At 55.1% G+C, this 25088-nt stretch overlaps 1 protein-coding gene and 1 long non-coding RNA gene across 3 annotated transcripts; one reads left to right on the top strand and one right to left on the bottom strand.

Moving 5' to 3' along the window:
- Window positions 1–577: 577 nt before the first annotated feature.
- Window positions 578–4058, bottom strand: LOC101683416. The gene is made up of 3 exons (XR_200384.3): window positions 3915–4058; window positions 2363–2452; window positions 578–1721 (listed from the first exon to the last, which is right to left on the bottom strand). It is a non-coding gene; the product is annotated as an uncharacterized LOC101683416 (long non-coding RNA).
- A 12907-nt stretch (window positions 4059–16965) lies between these two features.
- TAC4 (tachykinin precursor 4) lies at window positions 16966–24667 on the top strand. 2 transcript variants are annotated; one of them, XM_004764798.3, is made up of 5 exons: window positions 16966–17252; window positions 20069–20153; window positions 22024–22056; window positions 22981–23052; window positions 24281–24667. In XM_004764798.3, exons 1-5 carry the CDS (start codon window positions 17136–17138, stop codon window positions 24322–24324), a joined length of 351 nt encoding a protein of 116 aa, XP_004764855.1. In that variant the 5' UTR covers window positions 16966–17135; the 3' UTR covers window positions 24325–24667. The 2 variants fall into 2 exon arrangements, with proteins under 2 accessions (XP_004764855.1, XP_004764856.1); XM_004764799.3 differs by having other exon boundaries at window positions 16967–17252; window positions 24293–24667.
- Window positions 24668–25088: the final 421 nt, after the last annotated feature.

The raw sequence follows: 25088 nt of genomic DNA, 5'->3' as shown, positions 1-25088 counted from the left end.
GAGGGGAGGTCTCAGAAATGAGAGGCTGCATGAGGCCGGAAGAAGCCTTGATTTGATTTTATGACCTCCTAGACTGATAATCCTGGGCATATTCTTCCGCCTTTCTGAGCCCAGTTCCTCATCTGTAAAATGGAGGGAAATGCTCCCTATCTTGAAAGGAAATTGTGGGACCGTCTGCAAGGTGTCTGGTATCCAGCAGGCAGTCTGCATGAGGCTCCTTTAATGTCACAGAAAGCAGGGCAATCCAGACTCCCCCTTCTGCCAGGGATTCTCCCCCCGAAGAGAAGGGCCAAAGAGAATCCTTTCGAATGCCAGAAGAGGCCTGGTACCTGGGGTGGGACAGAGAAATGATTTCACAGCCCACCCCAGCCATCCCCCTACCAAGCACACCCCGGCCCTGGCATCTGAGTGCTGTGTCTTTTTTTTTTTTTTTTTTTAAGATTTTATTCATTTATTTGAAAGCGACAGAGAGAGAGTACAAGCAGAGGGAGAGGGAGAAGCAGGTTCCCTGCTAAGCAGAGAGCCCGATGCAGGACTTGATCCCAGGACCCTGAGATCATGACAGGAGCTGAAGGCAGACACTTAACTGACTGAGCCACCCAGGCACCCTTGCGCTCTGGGTCTTGCTACAGCTCCTGGTAGCCTCCCCTCATTCCAGGGAACAGCTCAGGGAGCTTTCGCCACTGTCCCCCTTCTGTTGTCAGGGGAGCTTTGCTGCTATTAATTTCCTGACCCCATCACACCACTTGGCAGATGCCAGGCCAACCTCCATGACTCAGAGCCTCTCCGTGCTGACTACCCTCAAGGAAACTTGAAAGAAACACTGGACCCCCAGAGAGTCTGGTCACCTTTCCCTGACTCTGGGGGAGGAGGGAGCCCACCAGAGACAGATGCGGGAGAATCATGGCAGTGACATCGGCACTCTGTGTCCATTTGGGAGGAGAGTCCGTCCTTCCCAGCGCAGGAGCAAGGAAAGTGTCGGCGAGCAAGAGAAGAGTCCAAGCTGGGCTCCCAAGACAAGCCACATCTGCCTGTGTGACTGACAGGTCACAAATGCACACACCCTCAGACTTCATAGGTGAGAGCCCGTTGCTCACTCCCACCCTCCCAAGTATGACATAAATCAGGTTGAGTCCAATCAGCATCTTCTAGATTCTTCCATGACATGGTTTCTCTCCATCAGTCCAAATGATTGAGAACTGACCAAAACCATGGAAAATTCATTCCCTGTGTATAGCCGGTCTTCTAAAGGCACCTCCAGGCTCCAAGATTCCTGCCACAAATCTACTCACACACCATCCACCCACTGTCCCATCCATCTCCATCCAACCATCCTCCAACCACCTTACAATCTATCATTCAACCGTTCACCCATGCACCCATTGACCTAACTACTCACCCACCCGTCCATTCAAACTCTGCCCACGTACCCATCCACACGTCCCACGTACTTCCTTACCCACCTACCTGCTCGCCCACAGCCCCCATGCATCCCCCGCCCCCTCACCTGTGCAATCATTCACCCTCTTCCATATATCACCCACCCACTCTGTATGCACTGTATGTCCATCTCTGTGTGTTGATCATGATTTATTTTCCAGGTGCTGCGCCAGCTCCCAGCCTCCACAGCATCTTTCAGCCATTGAGAAATCGAGCTTCCTTCTTGGTAGTCTACTCTCGCAGGTGGGAAGGCGTCCGTGCCTCGCGGCCTCCCCTAAAGACTGAACGAAAGGAGACACCTGCAGCAGGAGGGGACTAAACCCCCAGAATCACATTTTCGTAGAAAACATTAATTGGGGGGCGCCTGGGTGGCTCAGTGGGTTAAGCCGCTGCCTTCGGCTCGGGTCATGATCTCAGGGTCCTGGGATCAAGTCCCACATCGGGCTCTCTGCTCAGCAGGGGGCCTGCTTCCCTTCCTCTCTCTCTGCCTGCCTCTCTGCCTACTTGTGATCTCTCTCTGTCAAATAAATAAATAAAATCTTTAAAAAATAAAATAAAATAAAATAAATTAAAAAAAAAAACATTAATTGGGAGAGGTCTTTGGGACAAAGTAGATCCCGACCCAGTCGGCAGGGAGAGGAAGGGAGTTTCCACAAATAGCCACAGCCGCCTGGGAGGGATGGTGAGAACTGTCCGTGGAATGGAGCCCTATTGCTTAAGGGTGGGGTGTGATTCAGGGAGGGCCGGGGTCGTCTCCCCCAGGTGCCGCTGGCCTGTTTCCATCCCCAGGTTTCTCAAGCAGACTCCTCGGCAGTGGTAGGGATAAGGTAGAGAGGAGGCAGAGGCCCAGCCACGCGAAGGCCAAAGGGGCTCTCCTGACACAGAGCAAGACCCCGGGGTCCATTCTGGCCCTGTTGCTCACCAGATATGGGACATCAGGGAAATCCTTTAGTGTCGCAGAGCCTCGGTCTAAACATCTGTGGAACGGGAAAAGAAGCAATCCCTCTCTTATCTGTTGAGAAAAATCCAGTGAGAGTTAACGTGAAAACTTGGAGGATCGCGTCTGGTTTTGCACAAAACACAGCAAAGGTTAGCCTCGAAGCCGTGGGCCGGTGACTCTAACCATGCCCTCACCCTCCCCAATGGAGAGCTCTCCAGATCCACAGTGAGCAGCGGAGACCTGAGGTCATTCCCCAAGTCTCCTCCATTTTGAGCCCATCCCTCCTGACCCAACACTGACGCTGACATGGCAGGGGTGCCCACTCCCTTCTCCCCCCTACTCTGAGGCTCAACCGGCCCCATCAGGTTTTCCCCCCAAGGAACGCAAATGGAAAGGTCTGGAAGGTCTGAGGCGCAGTCAGCAGTGGGAGCGGGGTACAAGGGCCAGGAATGGTACTCAAAGACACGAAGGTTCCGCAAGGACCTGGTAGGACCGTGCTTGGCTGATGGGAAAGTAGAAACCAAGGAGAGACCCAGTCCCGACCCGCAGTGGGAGGTGTGAGCCCCAGAACCCGCTTCTCTAAGGGCTGTGCCTCTGCTTCCACCAGGTTCTGGGGGAGGACACACACACACACACACACACTTGGAGCTGGAGAGGTTGTGGTGAGGGCACCGCCCCTGGGCTCCGAGGTGTTGGTGCCAGCCGGGTGGGCTGGCACGAGGTGGGGAGAGGGCGGCGCGGGCAGCTAATCCCCCCAGCGTCTCCCAGACGCCCACAGAGACCAGGGTGAGCTCTTTGTCTGAGCGCAGAGACACAGAGGGGCGGCGGGCAGGCGGGCAGGCTCCTCTTTCTCTCCCCTGCCTCCCGCCCTGGGGCAGGTATAAGCCTGCCGTCTGTGGGGACGGTCGGAGGGAGTGGGGTGAGAGGATTAGGGGAGAGACAGATGCTTACAACCCATAGGGTTCCCTCCCTCAGGCCCAGAGGGCCTGCGGCTTTGGGGTGGGGGTCCCCGGAAGGACAATAGGGCATGACCCTCAGCAGGAACGGGTCTTGTTTGCAATAGAAAGCCGGCTGGTGGCGGCTGGCCTGGCTGCCCTCACACACCCAGTCACACACACACACAGCCCGTGACAATCTACACACACATACACACACACACACACACACACACACACGCAGGCACGCACTCACAGCCAAAGGCCCACACTGCCCCCACACATGTGTCTCCACGTCACACACACAGAGACCAACACCCTCACACAATCACACAGCCCCTCAGTCACCACCGTACTGGTCCGCTGTCCCCCAGAAACAGGGTGACCAGCCATCCCGCTCCCCCATGGGGGAGCAAGGCCACGGTTACCCATGGGTCCTCCCAGCCCTGCATCGCCACCGAAACCCGGCCACAGGCTCCGCCACGGCCTGGCATCGCAGACTGGCAGCCCAGTCACACAGTGCTCAGTGACTGCCCGCTGTCCTGAGACATGTGGTACTGAGTCAAACAGGTGTGCGCCCTCCGCACACTTGAACACACCTCATGGCGGCCCCTCTGCATGCCTCTGTCTTCTTCTCTTGCACACGTGGACCTGCTCCCCAGCCCTCCCACTGTCTCCAGACATCTCTGCCCAAACATGTCAGTCTGCTGAGAGGGAACAGAGAGGCCACCCCCCACCCTTCCTATTCCTTGAACTCTGTCCCCTGCCTACCCCTCCTAAGAGTAGTCCCCCACCCCCGAAGAGGGCAAAGTCCTGGTAATGAGCCCCAGGCCGTGGACACGTGAGGCCTGAGCTGGGCCTGGGCCAGTCTACCCTGGGTCGGCCCTCCCCTCCCACACCTCCGCCAGAAGCCCTCCGGCCTACAGAAACACATCCTGAGCGCAGCAGCCAGACCTCGGCTGCCCTGGACAGCGTGGTCACTCTCCCCTCAGCCTCAGGGATGTGCCCCTTCTCCTCCCTGACCCCACTCCCTGCCCCGAAGCCTGCCTGCCCCACAGCGCATGAGCCCAGCATTGGCAGCCTGAGTCCCACTGTGGCCAGCGCCTCCAAGGATGAAAGACCTCTGGCTCCTCCAGAAACCAGGGCTAAATATACCCCTCGCCAGCTTTCTTGAGCCTAACTGGAACCAGCTGGGCCAGACCCACCCTTCCGCCTGCAGGACAGGCCACGGACTGTCGGACGGTGGACAGGCCGATCATCAACGGGAGCCATGCCTGACTGGGCTCCCCTCAGTGTGGAGCCTGCAAAGACAGGAAGAAGTGAACCATGTCTCTCAGGGTCCCTGTCTTTAAACCCCATTGAAGAGACAAGAATGCTCCCTGACAAGAATGTCTCCCTGACACAAGAATGTCTGCCTGCGAGACAATGCTCCCATGGTCTTGCAGGCCATGCGAGACCAAGCCGGGTACACGGAAAATGGGCTCCTTCTGGGCCTCAGTGTTCCTATCTGTAAAATAGGGATAAAATAGCACAGTCCTCCTAGTGTTGTTGGCCACAGTAAATGAGTTAATACAGGTTAAGTGCTGAGAAAGTACCCACACACCGTGAGCCCACCATAAACACTGGTCGTCGCTATGGACAACCCAGAGGAGAGAGGCCCCTCTCCGAGGGTGACAGTCCTCTGTCAGGGCGCTGGGTTTGCACAGTCTCTGACACGCGGAGATGCGGACCCAGGGCTCACTGCCTGGAACCAGCAGGGCTGGGGGCAACAGGACAGAGGGATGGGCCGGCGTGGGGCAGAGCAGTGAGGGGATCGGGGAGGGGTCAGAGGAGCCAAGCTCCACCCACACCCCGCCCTGCCCCAGGCCTGGCCACGTCCTGGCTCCCCTCCCCCGCCAGGACTCCGCCCCCGCTGTGGTCTGCACTGTGGCTGCAGCTCCCACGCCACGGCCCAGTTTAGCGGCTCCAGCCCTCGGCCCCAGGACAGCCCACTCTCCGGCCCAGTCCAGAGGCCTGAAATAGGAAGGAAGAGGGGCCTAAAAATAGCCCTAATTACAGAGGGGCCCAAGGGGGTGGGGGGCGGTGGCTCCTTTCTGGCTCCTGGGCACTGCCACAGCCGGCTCAGGATCCTGCTCGGGCCCTGGGGAAGGGACCCCACCCTGGACCTCCTGTCCCCAGCCCACTGCTGGCCTCCCAGCGGGGCAGGGACTGAGGGGGTGGGGCAGGGCAATGGGCCAGTAAAGGAGCTTGGCCCAAATTAGGGTCAACGTGGTTCCCTCCCCTGCCTCCAGGACTGCAGCAGCCCACCCCAGCTGCTCCCCATACATGAGGTCCACTGAGCAGCTCCTGGCCTGAGAGCTGCCGTGGAAAACATTGCCCTTACTCAGCCTACCTTCCCCTGCTCTTGGTCCCTGCCTCCTCCAGGAAGCCTGGCCTGACTGCCTTCACCTAGCTCTGGCTCAAAACCAATAGGGGCCCCAGAAGATTACCACGTTGTCTCCCCCGTTCTGTGGTTCCTGGGACAAGGCTATCTTTTCCCATCAGCCTGGGGGCTCCCCGAGAGCAGACAGAGGCTGCCTCTTCAGAAGAGACAATGGGAAGGTACATAGAACAAAGGGAAAGGCAGAAACTGGTCCCAACTTGGACCAGTGACTTCATTTCTTCGGGTCTTATCTTCACGTGTAAAGCAGGGATGCTCTCCAGGCCCTCCCAGCTTCCAGGAGCAAAAGCCAGGTGCTACCCTGAGGGGGACGTTAGAGCAGCTCCGGGAGCTCCAGGCCCCCACCCCTAGCCCTGCCCGGAGTCTGCTGCTCTATTTTCCTCCATGTCTAAAGTCCCAGCGGAGTGTTGGGCAGGGTGTGGGTGTTGTGAAGGGTGAGGTTGGCGGCAGGGGCAGGTTGGGTGCCCCCCCCCCCCCGCCCGCACACCCGCAAGGAGCCCTCAGCAAGTATGGGACCCGCGATGCACTGCTGCCATCTGGCGGCTCCCAAGAGTAATGCCAATTACTCGGCGGAGAGGGGAGGTGGAGGAAAGATGGAGAAAGAGGGTCTAAAAGAAAAGGAGGAAGACAGAGAAAGGCCGGAAGGAGGGAGGGAGCAGAGGAGGACAGAGGGAGAGAGAGTGAGGTGGAGGGACAGAAGGAGCCGGGGCCCACAGCAACTGCAACCTCTGAGAGGCTCCCAGAAGCCATAGGGAACCCACCCACCCAATCCCAGCACATGGGTCTGAGCCATGAGGCCCGAAGGCCAGGAAACGGAGATCCAGCGGGTCACCCCAGGTGTCACTCCGTGGGGAGTCCTAGCTTTCAGGCCCAACCTCATGAGCCAACGACATGGCGGGCAGTTACCTGGCAGGGGGTGGAATGGTCCCCATGAGGCTTGGCTGACTTGACCCCTGGAAAAGGTGGGCCGTAGCACTACTGGGGACATGCGTGAAGGCAAACACACTTCCCCACACACCACCCACCTTCGAGAGCCCAACACAAGGCCCCATGGACACCCGTGACGTGTGTTATGCAGATGGTGGAATGTTTGGGGGGCCCCCACCTCACCCTTTCCTGCTTCCTCTCAGGGGCGGCAGGCCGAGGGTGAGCTTGTTTACCACTTATGCTCCGGGCAGTGGTGATGAGCTCAGGCTGGCCCATTGCCCTCCACGGGCAGGGCCAGGCCTGAGTCATGGGGGTTAGATGACTATGGAGGCTAAATGGGTCCCATCCTGCAGCCCCTGGCAGATGCTGGACACCCTATCCTTCCCCAGCAGCAGGCTGCACTTCCAAAGGCCTTTGCAGCCACATGGACCACAGGGGTGGGTCTTGAGGTGGAGGCGACCACTGGGCCCCTTTCCTGACCAGAGGACAACAGGGCTGATCCCCACCGCTCTGCTCAGGCAGGCCAGCTCCCCTGAGCACTCATTTGGGAGCATTCCCTCCCCTCTGAGGCATCCCCGCTTAGGCCAACGCCCTTCCAGAATGCCAAGTGCGCCTCCACTCACATGCAAGGTTTCGGACACATCTTGGAAATCAATGAAATATTGGGGGAAGAAATGGTTGTATGGACGATTATGTTACTTCTCCCTGGGCCTCGGTCTGCTCCACTGTAAAATGGGGAGGGGGATCCACATTCTCCAAGGGCCCTTCCCAAATGACCTTTGTCCTTGGCTGATGGTATGTGTTCCTGGGCCCACAGCTGAAGAAAATTAAAAGAAAGGCCTTAGCTCTGTCCCCTGACAGACTTACAGGCCTCGGGATTACCTGCAGACCAGGATTCCCACGGCCTGACCCCCTAGGACAGCTGAGGAACCTATGTCAGGTCCAGACACCCAGTAATAATCCTACCTTATAGGATGTGTTTTTGTCCTGCAAAGTGTTTGTTTGTTTGTTTTAACATTTTATTTATTTGACAGAGAGAGACACACAGTGAGAGACGGCAGGGGGAGTGGGAAAGGGAGAAGCAGGCTTCTTGCTTAGCAGGGAGCCCAATGTGGGGCTCGAACCCAGGACCCTGAGGATCATGACCTGAGCCAAAGGCAGAGGCTTAATGACTAAGCCACCCAGGTGCCCAGCAAAGTCTTTTCTAGTACATGTAGGTCATTTGATTTCCATTGAAAATGAATTCTTAATGAATTTAGTCCCGCCCCATTTTTTTGAACTCTCCTAAAGCTACAGCTTCCCTAGGACCCCCTCTTCCAAAGGTCCCAGCTCATTTCACTGTTGTCCCAGAATTCTGCCCCAGCAGTGCGTGTGGCCTTCTATGGCTGGCTGGGTTTCAATGTGTTTGGCCTGCCGCCCCAACAAGACCACTGGCTTCCTTGGCCAAAACTGGAAACCTTCCCTCAGGCAACCCCCATCCCAGCTCCCAACCCCCCACCCAGTACTCCACAGGTCTGATACAGACTTGAACACATAGGTCCCTCACTAGATGCACTTGGTGGCCCTGGAAAGGCCAGCCTCCCTTCCCACTGTGGGCATCACTATCCCCATCTGTGCAAAGAAGGGATGGGAAAAGATGACCCCAGAGGGCCCTGTGCACCCTGAAACTCACCAACAGAGGTTTTAGAACTCACCAACAAAGGCATTGGTTTTGCACAACTGAATGAGAACAAGGGAAAAGAGTAAGTTCTACAACTCCCTTCGGCTCAGCCCACCCCCGCCTCCAGCCCCCAGCCCCAAGCTGGCACCGGCTCTCTACCATTGCTCCCTTGGCATTACCCACTTCCTCCTGGCCACCCCTGGCTCCACTGATCCCCCATTCTCCGCCCTCCCCCCCCCAACCCTGCCCCCGGCAGCCTCCTACTTCAAGCCCTGACAGTGCCTGGGCCCTCCCCCCTCCATTCCTCTGATCTCCAGCCCTGGCAGCCCCTCTCCCCACCTTGGCACTGCATCTTTCAGCCTGCTCTCTGCCAAGCCTGGGCAGCGCCCACTCTCCATGCCTGGGCACCGGGATTTGGCTTTTGCCTCCTCAAACCTTCAAGCCTCAACACTGTCCTCGCCCACCCGCCCCCTGGGCGCCAGAGACTCGCTGACTCCTGCCGAAGTCAGCCTGGTCATCCCCCTGCCTCAGGGCCAGTCTACGCCTCCAGCAGCATGGCTGGCAGGGCTACCGTCACCCCTCACCCCCCGGGGTCCTCCAGGAGTCTCTCCAGGGATCTTACCTGCATCTACTCTCTGGTGAGAGATGAGGATGGCTTCCCTGTAGCATCCGCAGCAACATCAAAGACACTGAGGGCTCCGTCCTGTGTCCCAGAGGCAGTGAGGGGCCCCGGGGTGACCACTGGCTGATAGTGGAGTTTCAGAACCATCATATCAGGGCTATTAGCAGGAACACTGAGGCAGAGCCTCTGCCTCCAGGCCAGCAATGCGGGTGGGTACCCTCTGACCCCAGTGCAACCCGGGGTCCGCCTGTAGTCCTCCTTCAGTGCAGGGCTCACTGCCACATTTCATACTGTTGGCCCTTCCCCTCTGCTTTTTTTTTTTTTTTTTTAAGATTTTATTTAGGGGCGTCTGGGTGGTTCAGTTGGTTAAGCAACTGTTTTTGGCTCAGGTCATGATCCCAGGGTCTGGGGATCGAGTCCCGCTTTGGGCTACTTGTACCAGGGAAGCCTGCTTCTCCCTCTCCCTCTGCCTGCTTCTCCCCCTGCTTATCCTCTCTCTCTCTCTCTGTCAAATAAATAAATAAATTCTTTTAAAAAATAAGAGTTTATTTATCTATTTATTTATTTGAGAGAGAGAGAGAGCGGGCGCACATCAATAGGTTGAGGACCAGAGAGAGAGGGACAAGCAGATTGTGCTGAGCGTGGAGACTGACTCGGGGCTGGATCTCAGGACCGTGAAATCATGACCTGAGCCAAAACCAAGAGCTGGCTGCTTTAACTGCCACCCAAGTGCCCCCATCCTTCCCTTCTTTCCTGAAACCCTTCCTCCCCCTGCCCCTGGCTTTTCCCATTACTTTTCTGGCTTTTCAAAATGTATTAATTATATCAGGTACATAGAAATGTGCAGGTAATAGTACAACAAACCTGAATGTCCACTACCTAGCTTACTAAATGAGTCATTACAGAGAAAACTGAAACCACCTGTGTCCCCTCTCCAATCCCCTCCCCCTCCCAGAGGGAAGCTCTCCCCTGCATGTACCAGTTATTCCCATGAGTATTTTACATGATTATGTATTGTGTGTGTATATATATACATATACATTACATGTATATGAGTCCATTTATAATATGGATCTATATTTTCATGTTTTTAAATTCTGCACTGATGGAATCATACCGCAGAGATCCTCCTGCGGCTTGCTTTTTCCGGCTTAACACCTGATGAGTTTTATCCGATTCATTCCAATGCATTCATTTTCACTGCTGTGTAGTGTTCCATGCCACAACTGGCTTATCCATTCTCCTGCTAATGGACAGTTCGAGTATTTCCTATCTTGTTTTAAATTGTGAAAGTAAAACAAAAACAAAAACAAAACAAAAAAAATTGTGAAAGAGATGTATGCACAGATCTCGTAAAATAGGTAATGTTAGGATATCAAATAGGTTATGGGAACTCGCTTTTACCTGCTGCCCATCCCGGCGGTACTACGACCCGCCACCTGCGTGGACTCTGCATTACTTTTTCCAGGTGTTAATCATACACATTCTTTCATATCCATAGTATATTTCATAAGCATTTCTCATCTGTATGTCTGTACCTCTCCTCTCTCCCGGGCACCCATCTTTCTACTTTCTCCTTTGCAGTCTCTCTTGCCACCTCACCCCAACCCCATCCACCACCTGCCCCTTAAATAGTGAGGCTGCTCAGATGTCCAGCTTTGGCCTTTTTATTCCTGGTTTCCCTGTGTTACCCTGCTCTCCCCTGGCTTCACTCGCCTGTACACTGACCTCCTGAAAGTTCTCTGACCTTGTCTCCTGAGCTCCAAGCCCCTCCTGGTCTACCCTGTGGACAGAAATACTTTAAACTATCAGGTTGTCCAAATTGATACTCACCAGCAGCTCTCGCCCTTCCAGAACCTATTCTTCTTCCTCTTCATCATCCCAGTGCCTCCCCTTTCTGTCCCTCTGGAGCTCAGACCTGGGGACGCCCTCCCTTCACACACACACACACACACCCCACGTCCCAGCCCGTGCCTCCTGAGACTATCACCATCACCTCCTAACAGGCTTCTCGGTCTCCAGCTTCTCCCCACTTCAGCCCCTCCTTCTTGTCCCCTCATTTGAGGGGAGAAGGCTTTGGGAACCCATGAAGGGAAAAAACCCAGAATCCCACATAAATCCTTTGTTCTGAAGCTTAGAGTGACACCCCAGTGTCTGCGGGGTAATATTTGCACTCCCCAGACTGGCCTCCTCTCTTCCCTCCCCAATTCCCTAGCAGCCCACTCGGGCTCCCCCTGAACTCAGCAGACTTCTGAGAACTCAGTCAGCTCGGACAGTGGTCAGGGAGAGCGGGACCGAGGTTCAGTCCTGAACCTCTCGCCGAGCCCCAGCCAGCCACATTACCCAACCCGTGGGTGCCGTCTCCGGATGGCTGGCTCCAGAGCCCTCCTGGACTAGAGAAGCAAACTGTTCCGCAGACAGTGGGGTCTGGAGGCTCCACTGGGTAGACAAAAGACAGTGCATTATAATTATATTTTCAATTAGCTGTTCACTTTTCTCCCACACTCGCTAACCAAGATCCAGGAAGAAAAGGCCGATTTACAACATGAGCTTCTCCTCTCCCACTAATGGGTTCAGACTTCTGGGTGCCTTTAGGCACATAAAGGGTTCTGGAAGAAGCAGGCACTTCTCTCCACTCACCCTCCACAGCTGAGGCAGGGGCAGGACCTGAACCCCCATCCCTTAGCAAGGGGGACCTTCACACACCTCCCTCAGCTCTCAGGCTTCTGAACCCTATCTTTAAGATCAAGCGGCCTGGCCACAGGGAATGGACTGCTAGTCCAACAAGAGAAGCCCAGTCCCTGTTCTTACGAGATTCTCAACCTGATGGCAAAATATCAGGGAATGTGTGAAATCGCTTTGCTTAATCTGGGCTGTCCCATAAAACATGGATGAGTGTTATTGCTTAATTATATTATTAATGGCAATAATAATTGCCACCGTTTATTAAGGTTTACAATGTGCCAGGAGCTGCATGAAGTTGTTTTATGCATTATCTCATTTAAACATCTCAGCAGGGGCGCCTGCATGGCTCAGTCATTAAGCTTCTGTCCTCCACTCAGGTCATGATCCCAGGGTCCTGGGATTGAGTCCTGCATCCGGCTCCCTGCTCAGCAGGGAGCCTACTTCTCCCTCTCCCACTCCCTCTGCTTGTGTTCCCTCTCTCACTTTGTCTCTCTCTGTCAAATAAATAAATAAAATCTTTTTTAAAAAATCTCAGCACCTTTTGAAGTGAATATATTATGATCCCCACCTTGGGGATAAAGGAAATGAAGCCCAGAAAGCCAGAAAGGTTAAAGCCTGATGCCTGACATCACACAAAGGGTAAAATTCTGGAGTCAGAATTTGAACCCAGGATCTCATTCTTTTTTTTTTTTTTTTTTTTTTTAAGATTTTATTTATTTGAGAGAGGGAGAGAGGGAGCGCTGCACTAGCGGGGTGAGGACAGCAGGGTGAGGAGAAGGAGACGGAAACTCCCCACTGAGCAGGGACCCCAGGATCATGACCTTGAGCCGAAGGAAGATGCTTAACTGGCTGAGCTCCCCAGAGACCCCCCAGAGTCTCATTCTTAGCCAATTTGCTTTGCTTTTACTCTTGACTTGAATCTTTCTTGGGGACAAAATACCTCCCACCATGTATTTCTCTTTCCTTGCTGAGCCTAACTGAAAAAAAAAAAAAAAAAAGATGTGAGTGGGTGCCAGTTCCTACAGAGAGAGGGGCCCCAGGGCCAGGATGTGCCTTCCATGGTGGGGGAGGTGTCTGACCATAAGCGTGAGGTCAGAGAATGTTCTGAATCATTCTCCAGACTTTGAGAATTTCTTTCTGAAACTGAGCAATAACTTCAGGACCTTCCAGAAATATTCCGGGCCTAACTGAGGGTCTAAATGTCAAAAACAAGGCAGGCTGGGGCCCAAATGTCCTCGGTGACGCTGGACAGAGGTATCTGGCCCCCACAACCTCTGGGGGCAGAGGGCAACTGCTCTGTCAGCTTCCTGTGCGCTCTGGGTGCAGAGACCCACGTTCCCAAGCCCAGAGTGTCCTATCTAAGGACAAACGTCTGAAGGGTGCCTGCTCCATCCGTGGGAGTCAAGGGGGCCCAGGAATCTTGGTTTCTCCCCAAATGCCCCTTCCATGGCACTTTTCACACTGAGTTAAAATTGCTATAAATGCTTGTGTGGTTCTTTCCTCTCGGCTCTGGGGCAACTCCCGCGTTGAGAGGTGCTTAGTAAGCCCGGGATCCCTGACCCAATGCACCAGCGTAGCCTCAACGACTGCGGGAGTTTTTCTTCAGGGGTGGCGCCAGTCACACTCTCCGGGCTACTCCGCTCCACTGCCCTCCCCTAGAAGGACCAGGCTGCCGGCCCGAGGAGCCTCACCCCCTCCGTCACCTCCTGTCCCTCGAGCCAAAGGCCAGGCCATGGGGACCAGGACCCAGCGGTTGCCCTGCCTGGACCCGCCAATTCCGAGTCGTAGGAGGTGAGACCAGACTTCAGGAGAAGCTTCCACATGGGGGCGCTGGAGGGGCGCGGGAAAGACAGCTGCAGGGCCCCCTGCGGCGTCATCGGTGGGGGGGTGGGGGCGGTGGAAGAGATCGTCCGCCCCACGCCCGCCTCCTCTCCTCAAGCGTCCCCACGGGGCAGCCACGACCCCTCCCCAAAGCTCTCTCCCCGCGGCCTCCCCTCCCAGCTCCGCTTCTTCGGCGGTCGGGCCCCGCCACCCCCCGCCCACCGGCGTCCTCGGGCTCCGTGCAGATGAGAGAGCGCGCGGCAGCAGCGCACCGGGTTCGAATCCCGGCCCTACCCCTCCGCCGCTGGGGCGCCTGAGCCACGGCGCTCGGCGCCCGGGAGCCCGCCGCCCCCCGCGCCCATCCTCCCTCCTACTGCGGACGGAGTGGGCGCTCGGGAAACGTCCGCTTCCTGCCCGCCGCCCGCCCTCCTCTCGTGTTTCCCTCCTCGCTGTTCGCCCTCAGCTTTAAAAAACTCCCTCCCTCCTGCGCCCTTGCTCTTCTCGGCTCCGCGGTCTTCGCCAAACCGCAGCCTTTAGCAATCCTGCGCGCCCACCCGGCGCCCCAGCAGCCTCGCCGCGGCCGCGACCCGCCTCGCGGGCCACACGGCCCCCCGCGCCCGCCCCTGCCCTCGCGTCCGGCTCGCACCCGCCTCCATGCAGCCCTCCGAGGTCGCGCCCGGCTCGGCGCCGTCGGCCTCGTCCGGGCTCTGGCTGCCGCGCCCCAGTCCTCCCGCCGAGGCCGCGAGCACGGGGCCGTGCCCGGGTGGCCGAGGGCACCGGGCGGGGCGGCGGGCTGGGCGGCCGGGGCAGCGAGCGCCAGCCGGGAGACCGCAGCCCGAAGGCAGCGCTGCAAATAGCCGCGGTTTCCAGCCGGTGCCCTGCCTTCCTCCTGGCCTTCCGGACCTCTGGGATTTTCTCTCCCATCTTCCCGCCGCCCTCTCCTCTGCCCCGTGGCTCCTGCCTCCTCCCTGCTGTGCACCAGCCACATCCTGTCCCACGACGAGCGGCTTCTGCTGCGCGGGCGGGGCCGGGAGTCCACGCCGAGGTCCAGGGTTTCAGAGGTCGAATAATCACAGAAAACAAGTGAGGATTAATTGAGCGCCTACTATGTGCCAGTCACAGGGTTAATTGAGCGCCTACTATGTGCCAGTCCTTGTGCTTAGCTCTTTAAAACTGGGGAACTCATGAAATCTTTACCACCATCCAATGAGCAGCAGCTCCAATTTTCAGATGGAGAAATTGAGGCCCAGGGATATTTCTTAAGTCCTAAGGTCACTTTGTTTGGACCTGCAAAACAGGAAGCCATCTCCCACCCCCCCCCCCCCCCCCCCCCACACACACATCCAGAGGTCCATGCTGTCACTCTGCCTCCAGCCCTGTGTTGCTTGCCCTTAGAGGCTGAGGCTCTAGTGTGAGGTGGGAAGCAGCTGACTGGGGTCTGGGGCGCTAGTCTGCCACCAATTAGTACAGGCATCTAGAGCAAGCCCAACCCGCCTCAGTTTCCACATCTGTAAAATGAAGATGAAAAGCGAAACTGTTCCCTGAAAGGAAGAGCTTGTCAACAACACTGGAAAACCCAAAGTGGAATGCCCCGCCCTTGGGGAAGTTCAGTGGGAGGCACCTGGAGTGTTGAGACAGACCCAGAAACCAAGGCTGGTGGGGCCAGAAGAGGGCTGAGCCGGGGGAATCTGCATGTTAGCACGTGCAGGTTTGGGATCAGGCTTGGGATCCACCAAAGAGATTGCTGGGCGGGGTGGGAATGGAGGGGATGTGTGGGGGGTGTCTTCCCCCAAACTTCTGTGCTTGCCCGTATCCCTCTCTGCCTCCACTGGCCTGGACTCCGAGTGACTGCACATTTCTTAAGGACCCACTGTGTGCCAAGCACATATATCACAGCCCCACTCTCGCATAGCTGGGGCGTAACCCAGCAGAAAAGGAGGGGCTGTTTTCAGCCCAGCGGTCCCCTCTGGGAGAAATGGAGCAAAGCACCTTCCTCCGGGGGAGGCTCAGTGAACAGAGCAAGAGCTGGGTTTCCCATCTACTCTCCCTCTCCACTGCCACTCCTGCCCCTCCCCTGTGCTCAGCTACAAGGGATGTAAGTGGGATACTAGGAAAACCGAGGAAAAGGACGAATCAATTCTTGTTGGAGTGAGGAAATAGGCACAGAAAAACCTACTGTGGAGGTGACCATGAAGTGGGCCCTTTAAGGAGGGTGGGGTCGTACAGGTGGAAAAGGAGGTCTAGGCAGAGCCAACAAGCCAAGATCAAGGCACGGGGCAGGGAGTCTGAGCCTGTCCTGAGCGGTGCTGCATGTCTGGGACCAAGGAATGGCTTTGGGGCCAATGGGGAAGGGGGGTATGCCCTTCCCTTGTTCCCATCCCTGTGCACACCAAATGGAACAGAGCTTCCCCACCAGCCAGGGGTCTCCCCTGGACTGGGAGATGTTGGAGGACAGGGCTGGCATCTTATTCATCATCTGTGGCCCAGGGCCTCACCTGGGCAATAACAGTTACAGTAGTAACAGTTAATGGTGTCAAATATTTACTGCCTGGCTCTGTGCTAAGTGTGGCGCATGTGTGATATTTCACCCGCCAGCAACTTTGGAAATAAGTGCTATTGTTAACCTCATGTACAGATGAGGGTTCTAAGGTTTAGAGGGACTAAGTAATGTGTCAAGGTGACACAGCTATGTAATGGTGGAGCTAGGATTGGAATTCAGGTCTCTGACCACGGGGCCCTTGTTCTACACTGACAGATGGACCGATGGATGGATGGATGGATGGTTGGTTGGATGGATGGATGGATGGGAGACAGGGAGGACCTAAGTGGAGAAGGGCCTTGAATGCCATGCTATGGAGCCCGAACATTATGCCAAGGGCCATGGGGAGACACTGGAAGGCTGTAAGCCAGGAGAGACTTGCCAGATTAGGGCTCTAGAAAGATCACTTTGACAGCAGTGGGAAGTAGTTTAGAGCTGATGACACTTGAGCAGAAGGCCGTTTTTCTGGCAAATCCCAATTCTTCTGAGGAGCTTTACTCCTTTAAGCACTATGTTATTTCTCTCAGGGGAAGATGTGCATTTCTACGTACACGTGGAGGTCCCTAGATGGAGGGGAACCTCGGGGTGGGGGGTGGCACAGTGATGGGGAGACAAGTGGTTAAACACTGAGTTCTGGAGGAGAGGCCTCTCTTACAGGGGAGCAGAGCACAGGGAGGGGAGGGGCCGCACATTCCCCTTCCCCATGTCCAGGATGACCAGGCCCCCTTGGGCTTCCAGCCAGGCCCCCACACAGTGCCCCATTGTGCACCTGCCACCAAGGGAACAGAGCCAAAAGGTGAGGCCAGTGTTGCATCAGAGTGCTAAGCCCTGGGATCAAGTGCTGGGCCAGCAGTGGAAGAGGTCTGGTCCCTCCTCTGGTATCATTGGTCTTTCCAGCCAGCAGGAGGGAGGGAAGGGAGTCACAGGAAGTGGCCCCAGGGGCCAGATAAGCTGAAGAAAGGAAAGCAGGGTAACTGGAAGGACAGAGAGTAGGTGGAGCTTCACCCACCCCCCACTCCCCAAACACACACGAAAGGAGCCAGAGAGAGGCCCCAGGCGTGCTGGAGACAGCATCTTTAAGCTGCGAGGAGCTCTGGGAGGGTCCCAGGACAGAGCAGTACCCACTATGCTGTCCTGCCTCCCCCTGCTTCTCCTGATGGGGCTGTCTGCAGGCACTGTGACAGCTGACGAGGAACTGGCACTTGGAGCGGAAGCAGGGTCCTGGATAACCTTGACCCTGGAGGTACTGGGGGGTGAGACACGGGCTGGTCTGCGGTAGAGAGGGTGGGAGATCCCTTCCACAGCTGCCCAGAGAGCGGGTTGTACATTGTTAGCCATTTTGTCGGACTCCCCTCTGCAGGTGGGTTCAAGGCCACGGGCCCTGGCTGGGCAGACATCCAAAGGGGCAAGCATACATGGGAGCAACGGTGTGTGTGTGTGTGTGTGTATGTGTACGTGTGTGTGTTTGTGTTTTATGTCACATATGTTATGCTCCTGGCACTGTCCTAAATGTTTCATAAATATTGACCAATTTAATCCTCCTATCAGCCTTGTGGGAAAGGTACCATTACTATCCCCTTGCACAACTAAGGAAACCAAGGCACAGAAAGGTCAAACAGTTTGTCCAGTGTTATGCAGCTTTAAAAGCACATTTGTCCGAGATCAGATTTGGTTTGTCTGTGCATCAGAGGACATTTTCCAGAATTTCCTTTCAAGGGGGTCAACTTAGGGCAAGATCACTGTTAACATCTCCCACGTTTCTCTTACTTCATAATAAGTACTTGGTCCGATGGCCACTGTCTTCTACTAAATGGACCTGAATGTGGTCACTGGGGAGAAATCCAAAAATGAGGCACACAGCATCTGGCCAGGACCCTGGGGCCACTGGAAGAGCCACTGAAGGAATGGCCATTGGTGGCGAGTTTCCTTCCTGCTTTGTCTGATGTGGAAGCGTGTGGAGTGGAGAAGACCACAGGGTGCACAGACCCAGGTTCAAGTCCCAGCTTCTCCATGGACTCTGCGCAACCTTGGGGAGGTCACTGCTGCTTTCTGGCCACCTGTGACATGGGAGGAGAAGAAAATCATCCCCAGCAGTCTTTGCAGAGTCTGTGCTTAACAGCATGGGACTTGGCCCAGGCCCAGCAAAGCCAAGTGGTGTGATGGGGAGCTCTCTTCACAGCCACAAGAGAAACATCCTCTTCCCCAGGTGCTGCTGGGCCTTCCACCTGTGAGCACCTCCCCCTGCAGCTGGGTCTCATGGCTGTTCTGTTCCCTGAGACACGGGGCTGGGAGTAGAGAAACCATTCACACAGGAGGAGTGAGGTGACAGAAGGAAGGAACAAGGAAACCTTCAGGATGAGCAGATCACTGCCTCAGCCCTGGGGGGGGTCCCCCACCTGCCAGTCATCCCTGGAGCTAGGCATTTGGGTTAAAGGCATAAGGCAGGATTCAGGTGGAGGAGGGGTCTTTCCTGAGTCAAGGGAAGCCAGGGTCCAGAAACCCCAGGGAGGGCGGGAGAAAGGTAAGACTTCATTCATAAGTAGCCATTCTCCCCAGCTTGCATTTGAAGGCTGCCTTTACCCCAGCCAAGTGGTTTTCATGAGCTTTTCAGCAGTGGGTCCAAATCTCCAAAGAGACTTTTCCAGTTCCTAGCCAGACTAGGTGACTCCAGCCTGAGATAGCTGCCCCAGTCCATGACGTCCTGCACAGAAGACAGACTGAAAGTGACTGAATTGGCCCAGGGCTTAGAAAGGGCCCCTCTTCAGCTTTTAGTATCCTGCACACATTGTGTTCTAAGCTCTGTGCCAGGTGCTGGGCACACAGAGACGTGAGGATGGTCTAATGACTGTCACTCACTGTCACCCTCTCCACTAGCAAGCATCTCTCCCTCTCAACAGGGCTGAGAAGCCCTTTGGGGGCTCAGGTTAAGGCCAGAAAGTGAGGCCACACTTTTTGGCCAATATCACAAAGCTTGGTGAAAAAAACGAGAACTTCAGTTCAGCACCATTGGCCTAGACTTTTCGCCCCATCAGCTCAAGGATGACAATGTCTTTGCCCAGAGGAGTGGCCTCCACCCCAGGCCACATGCCATGTTCCACGTGGGAGGCGCAGGCTGTGGGGTAGGGTAGATCGGGGACCATGTGGGGAGTTTGGGAGGAAGAGAGGACAGCAGCAGTGAGAGTGGGGGTGCTGGGGAAGCCCTCCCGCTTTTCCTATAGGGTGCCCAATGTGAGTTCCCCAGCTGCCCGCTCCTGTCTATGTTGGAGACATTTTCTATGATGGAGCAGAACCATGCTCTGGAGTCAGACTCCTTGTGTTCAAATTCTGCCTCCGCCACTTCCTGTGTGACTTGAACAAGTCACTTACCTTCCATGAGTCTTAGTTTCCCCATCCGTAGGTGGGGAATCAGTCACTTCAGGGGCGCCTGGGTGGCTCAGTGGGTTAAAGCCTCTGCCTTTGGCTCAGGTCATGATCTCAGGGTCCTGGGATCGAGCCCCACATCGGGCTCTCTGCTCGGCGGGGAGCCTGCTTCCCCCTCTCTCTCTACCTGCCTCTCTGCCTACTTATGATTTCTCTCTCTCTCTCTCTGTCAAATAAATAAATCTTAAAAAAAAAAATCAGTCACTTCATAAAGCATGTGCAAAGAGTGAGATTGTGTCTGCAGTGTTGGAGCCTTTGAGCTAGGTGACCTGGGTTCAAGCCCTGGCTCCGTCTCTCACATCCTAGCTGGTAAGCTTGGGAGGACTAATGTCTCTCTGCCTTAGTGTCTTCATCTGTAAAATGGTGACCGTACAGGTTCTAGGGTCTGGTGTGGCTTCAGCGAGGATTAAATGAGTTAATATAAGAAAGTGCTGGGCCCCAAGCCAGGAACGCAGGTGGTGGAACACTGTCTATGAATGATTGTGTCTAGGCGCCGTGTTGGCTAAAGAAGGCACCAGAGCCACCTGCTGGCACAGAGCCAGGGGGCATGATACTGCTGTTGCTCAGGCTGCCCACCCTGTCCAGTGTCCAGCCCCAGCCTCTCCCACAGCTCTAACAATGACCTCTCCGCTTCCCCAGGATGGTGGCATTCACCTCCAGCTCCAGCAGGTGAAGAGGGGCAAAGCCAGCCAGTTCTTTGGGCTGATGGGGAAGCGGGTGAGAGGTGAGTGACAAAGGTGGGTGCTGTCTGGTGGGTTCTGAGCGGGTTTGGTGACACCAAGCAGGGGCCCAGCTTCAAGCCCAGGCCTCCAGGGCCTGGTAGGGGTCGCCCGTGCCATAGGAATGATCGTCAAACCCGACACTTCGGAGAATTCATTATACCAGGCTACAGGTGTTAAACCCAGGGCTGGCTCGGGCATGCAAGGGTGCAGTCACCCTAAGGGTGAGGGAGCGCCTCCTGGCCTGCTGGTGCCCTTGCCATCCATCCGAGGGATGACTCCAGAGACAGCTGGTGAAGCTGGGAATCTTGCCAAGCCACTAGCCAAGCTTTCTAGTCGATTCTGTTTAGCTCATATAGAATCCTTAAAATGAACCTGTGTTCCCTGAAGATATTCTTAATGCAGAAGTCATGTCCGAGGGGATCTGGACAGAGGGTAGTTCCTCCTTTTTCACTGTCTATATTGTATCTATCTCTATCTCTATATCTATACACGCATTTAAGTGTTGTCAGTGAGGGTCTGAGGAAACTACCATTTTTATACCCTGCCAAGGACACGTCGGCAATCTCCATCAAAACTGGAAGTACACATACCTTTTACCAATAGTCTCACTTCAGAACATGTACAAAATAGAAATGCTATTGATGCATGAATCTTAAGATATTTACATCAGAGTGTTTATTGCCAACTTGTTTGTAATAGCAAGAATTTAGAAATAACATAAAAACCATCAATGGAGGGGCACCTGTGTGGCGCAGTCACTGAGTGTCTGACTCAGTTTCGGCTCAGGTCATGATCTCAGGGTCCTGAGGTGGAACCCCACATCAGGCTCCAGGCTCAGCGTGGGAGTGTGTGTGAGAGTCTCCCTCTCCCTCACCCCCCTCCAACCCACAGCTTGCACTTTCTCCCTCTCTCTCTAAAACAAATAAATACTTCTTTAAAAAAAAAATTTTTTTTAAACTGCTTACTTACACACTTGTATAAGCAAATACATAGGGAAATTTCTAGAAGAATAAATACGAAACTGTCAACAGTGGTTACGTCTAGGCTGGGAAGGGGAAGTGAGGGAGAGAGAGTGAAAGGGACTTTAATTTTTACTGTACAAACCTCTCATGGCTTGCTTCTTTTTATAGTGGGCATGTACTCAAAGAGTGCTTTTTTTTTTTTTAAGATTTTATTTATTTGACAGACAGAAATCACAAGTAGGCAGAGAAGCAGGCAGAGAGAGGGGAAAGCAGGCTCCCTGCTGAGCAGAGAGCCCGATGCGGGGCTCAATCCCAGGACCCTGGGACCATGACCTGAGCTGAAGGCAGAGGCTTTAACCCACTGAGCCACCCAGGTGCCCCAAGAGTGCTTTTGTAATAAAAAAATATATATATATGCACATAAAAACAGAGAAAGCTAACTTATAACCAGACACTTATGACCTTTGTTTTCTTCTCCACAAAATGTGTTCTCGACTGGGCCATTTCAGAGTTTTCTTCCAAATCCAACACCCCATGAGGAACAGGGGATGGGGAGAGCAGAGAAAGATTTATTGAGCACCTAGAATGCTCACATATGACATCTCACAACAACGTCCCCTTTATCACCAGCGGGAAAACTAAGGTTCAGACCTGTTACATACTTTTCCAAGGATGTCCAAGCAGTGCCAGGCACCAGAGACTCCAAAGTCTGTGCCCTTCCCAGGGCTCCACACTGTCTCCCTCCATGAGCAGCCAAGCAGCCCAGCCATACAGGGATGATGGGAAGGGACTGGAATTCTGCCAACTACCCACCAAAGGCACCAAACCCCAAAGAACCATGAGCCTTCCCACCTCACCAAGCCCCTGGGGAAGCAGTGCGGCCCTCATTCCTTCTTTCTCTTTCCCCCAGGAATACCTCCCATCCGGCCGGACAGAAGAACAGGTAAGCATTCTCCAGATCTTCCCCTCAGCCTGCTCCCCGGGGAGGGCTGAGCTGGCCAGGCCGCTAACAAGTCAGCGAGATGGGGGAGACCCTCTGGCCAGGGGCACCCCATGCTGGCCTTGGAGGGGGTGGGGCCAGCACCGTTTGGCCACACGCTGGGCTTGCTGGCTGTCTCCTCAGAGAGAGGATTTGGACATGTGGGGGGAGTAGCTGCAGGGATAAGGAGGAGACAGTATGAATCCAGTTCTGCCAAAGGTTCAAAATTGCTTTGGGCCTAAAGCCTGGGATTGGAAAAAGCTAACCAATCCATTCCGCCCCGTGCACCTAGAAGGATCTGGAAAGTGCAAATCTGAGCAGCTAGTACCCTGCCCAAAATCCTTGGTGAAAAGGGGGGGAAACAAATAAAAAAAAAACCAACCTACTCTTACCCACCACACCCTCAGTACTCTCTCAAGTTCAATGCTCTGACGACTCACCACATCCTTCTCACTGACTTGACTCCCGGCCCCACCTCCCCTCGCCTGAGTGCCTGCCCTACCAGGATGGAGCTGGTCTCCATGGCCTGGGCGCCAGGCTGTCCTTGGCGCCCTGCCCGGCCAGGTCATGTTGGTGCTGTCCCCAGAGTAGACCGCCTCCCACCACCGACAGTAAAGGGTGGGCTGCCGCCTCTGTACCCACAACACGAGCAGTTTCTATGAGTGGTGTTCATAGGTGTCAGTGGAGGGAAGGGCAAAGGGAGGGAGGATGCCAGAGAAAGGGGTGGGAACCAATGAATGACTCAGTGAATGAATGAACCAATCCACAGTTTTCCCCTCAACTCCCAAACGCTTGAGGAATGGCTGTGTTCCAGCTCTGGTCCTGGCCCTGCCCTGCCCTTCCTGGGTCCCAGCACAGACTTACTCTGCTGCACTCTTTCTCCTCTAGCTCCACCACCAGAGCATCCGCAAGGACAAATGGTGCAGGGCCTTGTGGACAGGGCGCAACTATCTATAGAAGGTAGGTGAGCTCTGGTGAATTGCAAGGGCATCAGGGGAAAGTGACCGATGCTTCTCTGCCCGTCTCCATGGTGGGGGCCAGGCAGATGGACAGACGGAGCAAGTTCCCCACAAGCCACTGGGCAGATGTCCCATAGAAGAGAGCGGTTGAAGCACAGGGAGGTGGTCCCTTCAATGATCTAGGCTTGAGATAGCCGGAGTCCAGAAGCTGCACCCTCTCCACCCACCCCAGCACCCAGGCACACTCTGCCCCCGCCTCTCTCAGGACCAGCTGGAGCCACAAGAATCATGTGTGTTTTTCAGGCCCAGGAACATCCCCCTTATTCCCACAGTGATCAATGATTTGTTAAAAGTCATGCCTTTAGCCTTGAAGTATTTCAAATCCTCAGCAATTGTAAGTGTGAATCACTCCAGGAGGGATCACACCCTAAGCAGTTACCAGCTAACACCTTCTGGCAGGGGTCACAACCCCAAAGGGGCCCAAGGGTACACTCAAATGAATGAGACGTCATGAAGGTAGGTAAGAGACACAGGCCGGGGTGGGGATATGGGGAAGATCAGAAGTTCAAGCCAGCCGGCACCCGAGGGGGTCAGAGACACTGAGCTCCAGTCCGCCTTCAGTAAAGCCTGACCTCTTCCCCCAGAGCGCATCCTTCAGCAGAATGCCCTTCCAGCTTCCCTGGTCCAACACCTGCTCCTTCCAACATAGGCTCTTGGGACTAAAGATGGCAAGTCCTCTCCTCCCCCCACCCAAGATTCTTTTCTAAATGTCTCAGCCATTCCATCCTAAGGGCCATGGAAGTCATCTCAGTACCTAAATGGAAGTGAACGTCCCTGCACGCGGAGTGTGGGCAGGAATCCCATTTTTCAGGGATGGAAAGCTTGCCTGGAGTCACACAGTGAGCCGAGGACAGCCAGGGCTAAAGCTGGGTCTCCCATGACCTAGTCCACGGCACCTTCCGCATCTCTCACAAGGCCTGCAGGCTTGCAAATACTGGATCACCACTTCCCTCCTCTTAGATAGAATAGCTAACGGGTGGCTCATCCCAGCTCCAGATGTGTTTCCAGCTGAGAACTGGAAGATGTGGCAGATGGACTTGTAATTTGATCATCCCAAATATCTATAGGCCGAGTTAGGGAAATGGAGGGCCCAAGGAGGAGTGAATAGGGAAGCGCCCCCCAAGGGTGGAGGAGACAGACAAGACTCCTGAAACCACTGTCACATACAGAACTCTTCCCAGGCAGAGAGGATGAGGACCACGGGTCTGAGTGAGCACCCCCACTGCACCCTTCCTGGAGGACGAAATGCCCATCTCCTTCCCCGGACAATACAGCTGACAGCTGGCCAGACCAACTCTCTTCTCGTGTGTCTCCTGTGCCTGACACTGGTGTGTCCCACCTGGCCTCCCTGAACTCACTGCGGTTCCTTCTAGAACTCTCGGTCCTAAGCCATGGTGATGCACACATGCACCGTTGTTCCAGTTGTGAGCTGCAGTGACCCTGCTCTCCCCCCACACTCAGCTCCCATCTCACTGCTGAGCAGGGCCGAGTGCCACGCACTTCCATGTCTCCTGTGCCTGGAACACAGGAGGGGCTCAATAAATGGACAAACAGTGTATAGTTTCTTCTCTGGTGCAGAGCAGAGGGCAGGGATGGTCTGGGTGCTACACCCTGCTGTGGACTGCAGAGCAGCAGCACGGGGCGGGGCATGGTGGTGCTTTTCCAGAACTGCAAAGGGAATAGTAAACAGTCCTGGTCCCCACCCTCAGGCGGGAACACAGGCTTGGGATACAGGTAAGGAAAGCCCTACCGGAAAGCAGACACCCTCTCCCTACTCAGAATCATCATTTCAGCACCCCAAATCCCTGGCTTCTGACCTGGAGATTTGGGTCCTGGGTCCGTCATCAATTCTCATGCGTAAAGTGGCTCTTCAGCTGCTTTGCTTCTGGGACCACAGGCAGTGAGGCATGCTCTGAACTCCATGGGCACCACCAAACACTTTCTGCTCTCAGGGGAACACCCCCCCATCTGACGGGG

Source organism: Mustela putorius, unplaced genomic scaffold (genome assembly GCF_011764305.1).
Source record: "Mustela putorius furo isolate JIRA1106 unplaced genomic scaffold, ASM1176430v1.1 tig00003962_pilon_pilon_pilon, whole genome shotgun sequence".
Taxonomy (NCBI): domain Eukaryota; kingdom Metazoa; phylum Chordata; class Mammalia; order Carnivora; family Mustelidae; genus Mustela; species Mustela putorius.
This window is presented reverse-complemented; position numbering and strand designations above follow the sequence as displayed.

What these genes read in the sequence shown, in the direction of transcription:
- TAC4 (XM_004764798.3), top strand. Translation starts at nt 17,136, where the DNA reads ATGCTGTCCTGCCTCCCCCTGCTTCTCCTGATGGGGCTGTCTGCAGGC. An exon ending in GGATAACCTTGACCCTGGAG is followed by an intron (nt 17,253 to 20,068) that starts GTACTGGGGGGT and finishes CCGCTTCCCCAG; the next exon opens with GATGGTGGCATTCACCTCCA. An exon ending in CCGGCCGGACAGAAGAACAG is followed by an intron (nt 22,057 to 22,980) that starts GTAAGCATTCTC and finishes TTTCTCCTCTAG; the next exon opens with CTCCACCACCAGAGCATCCG.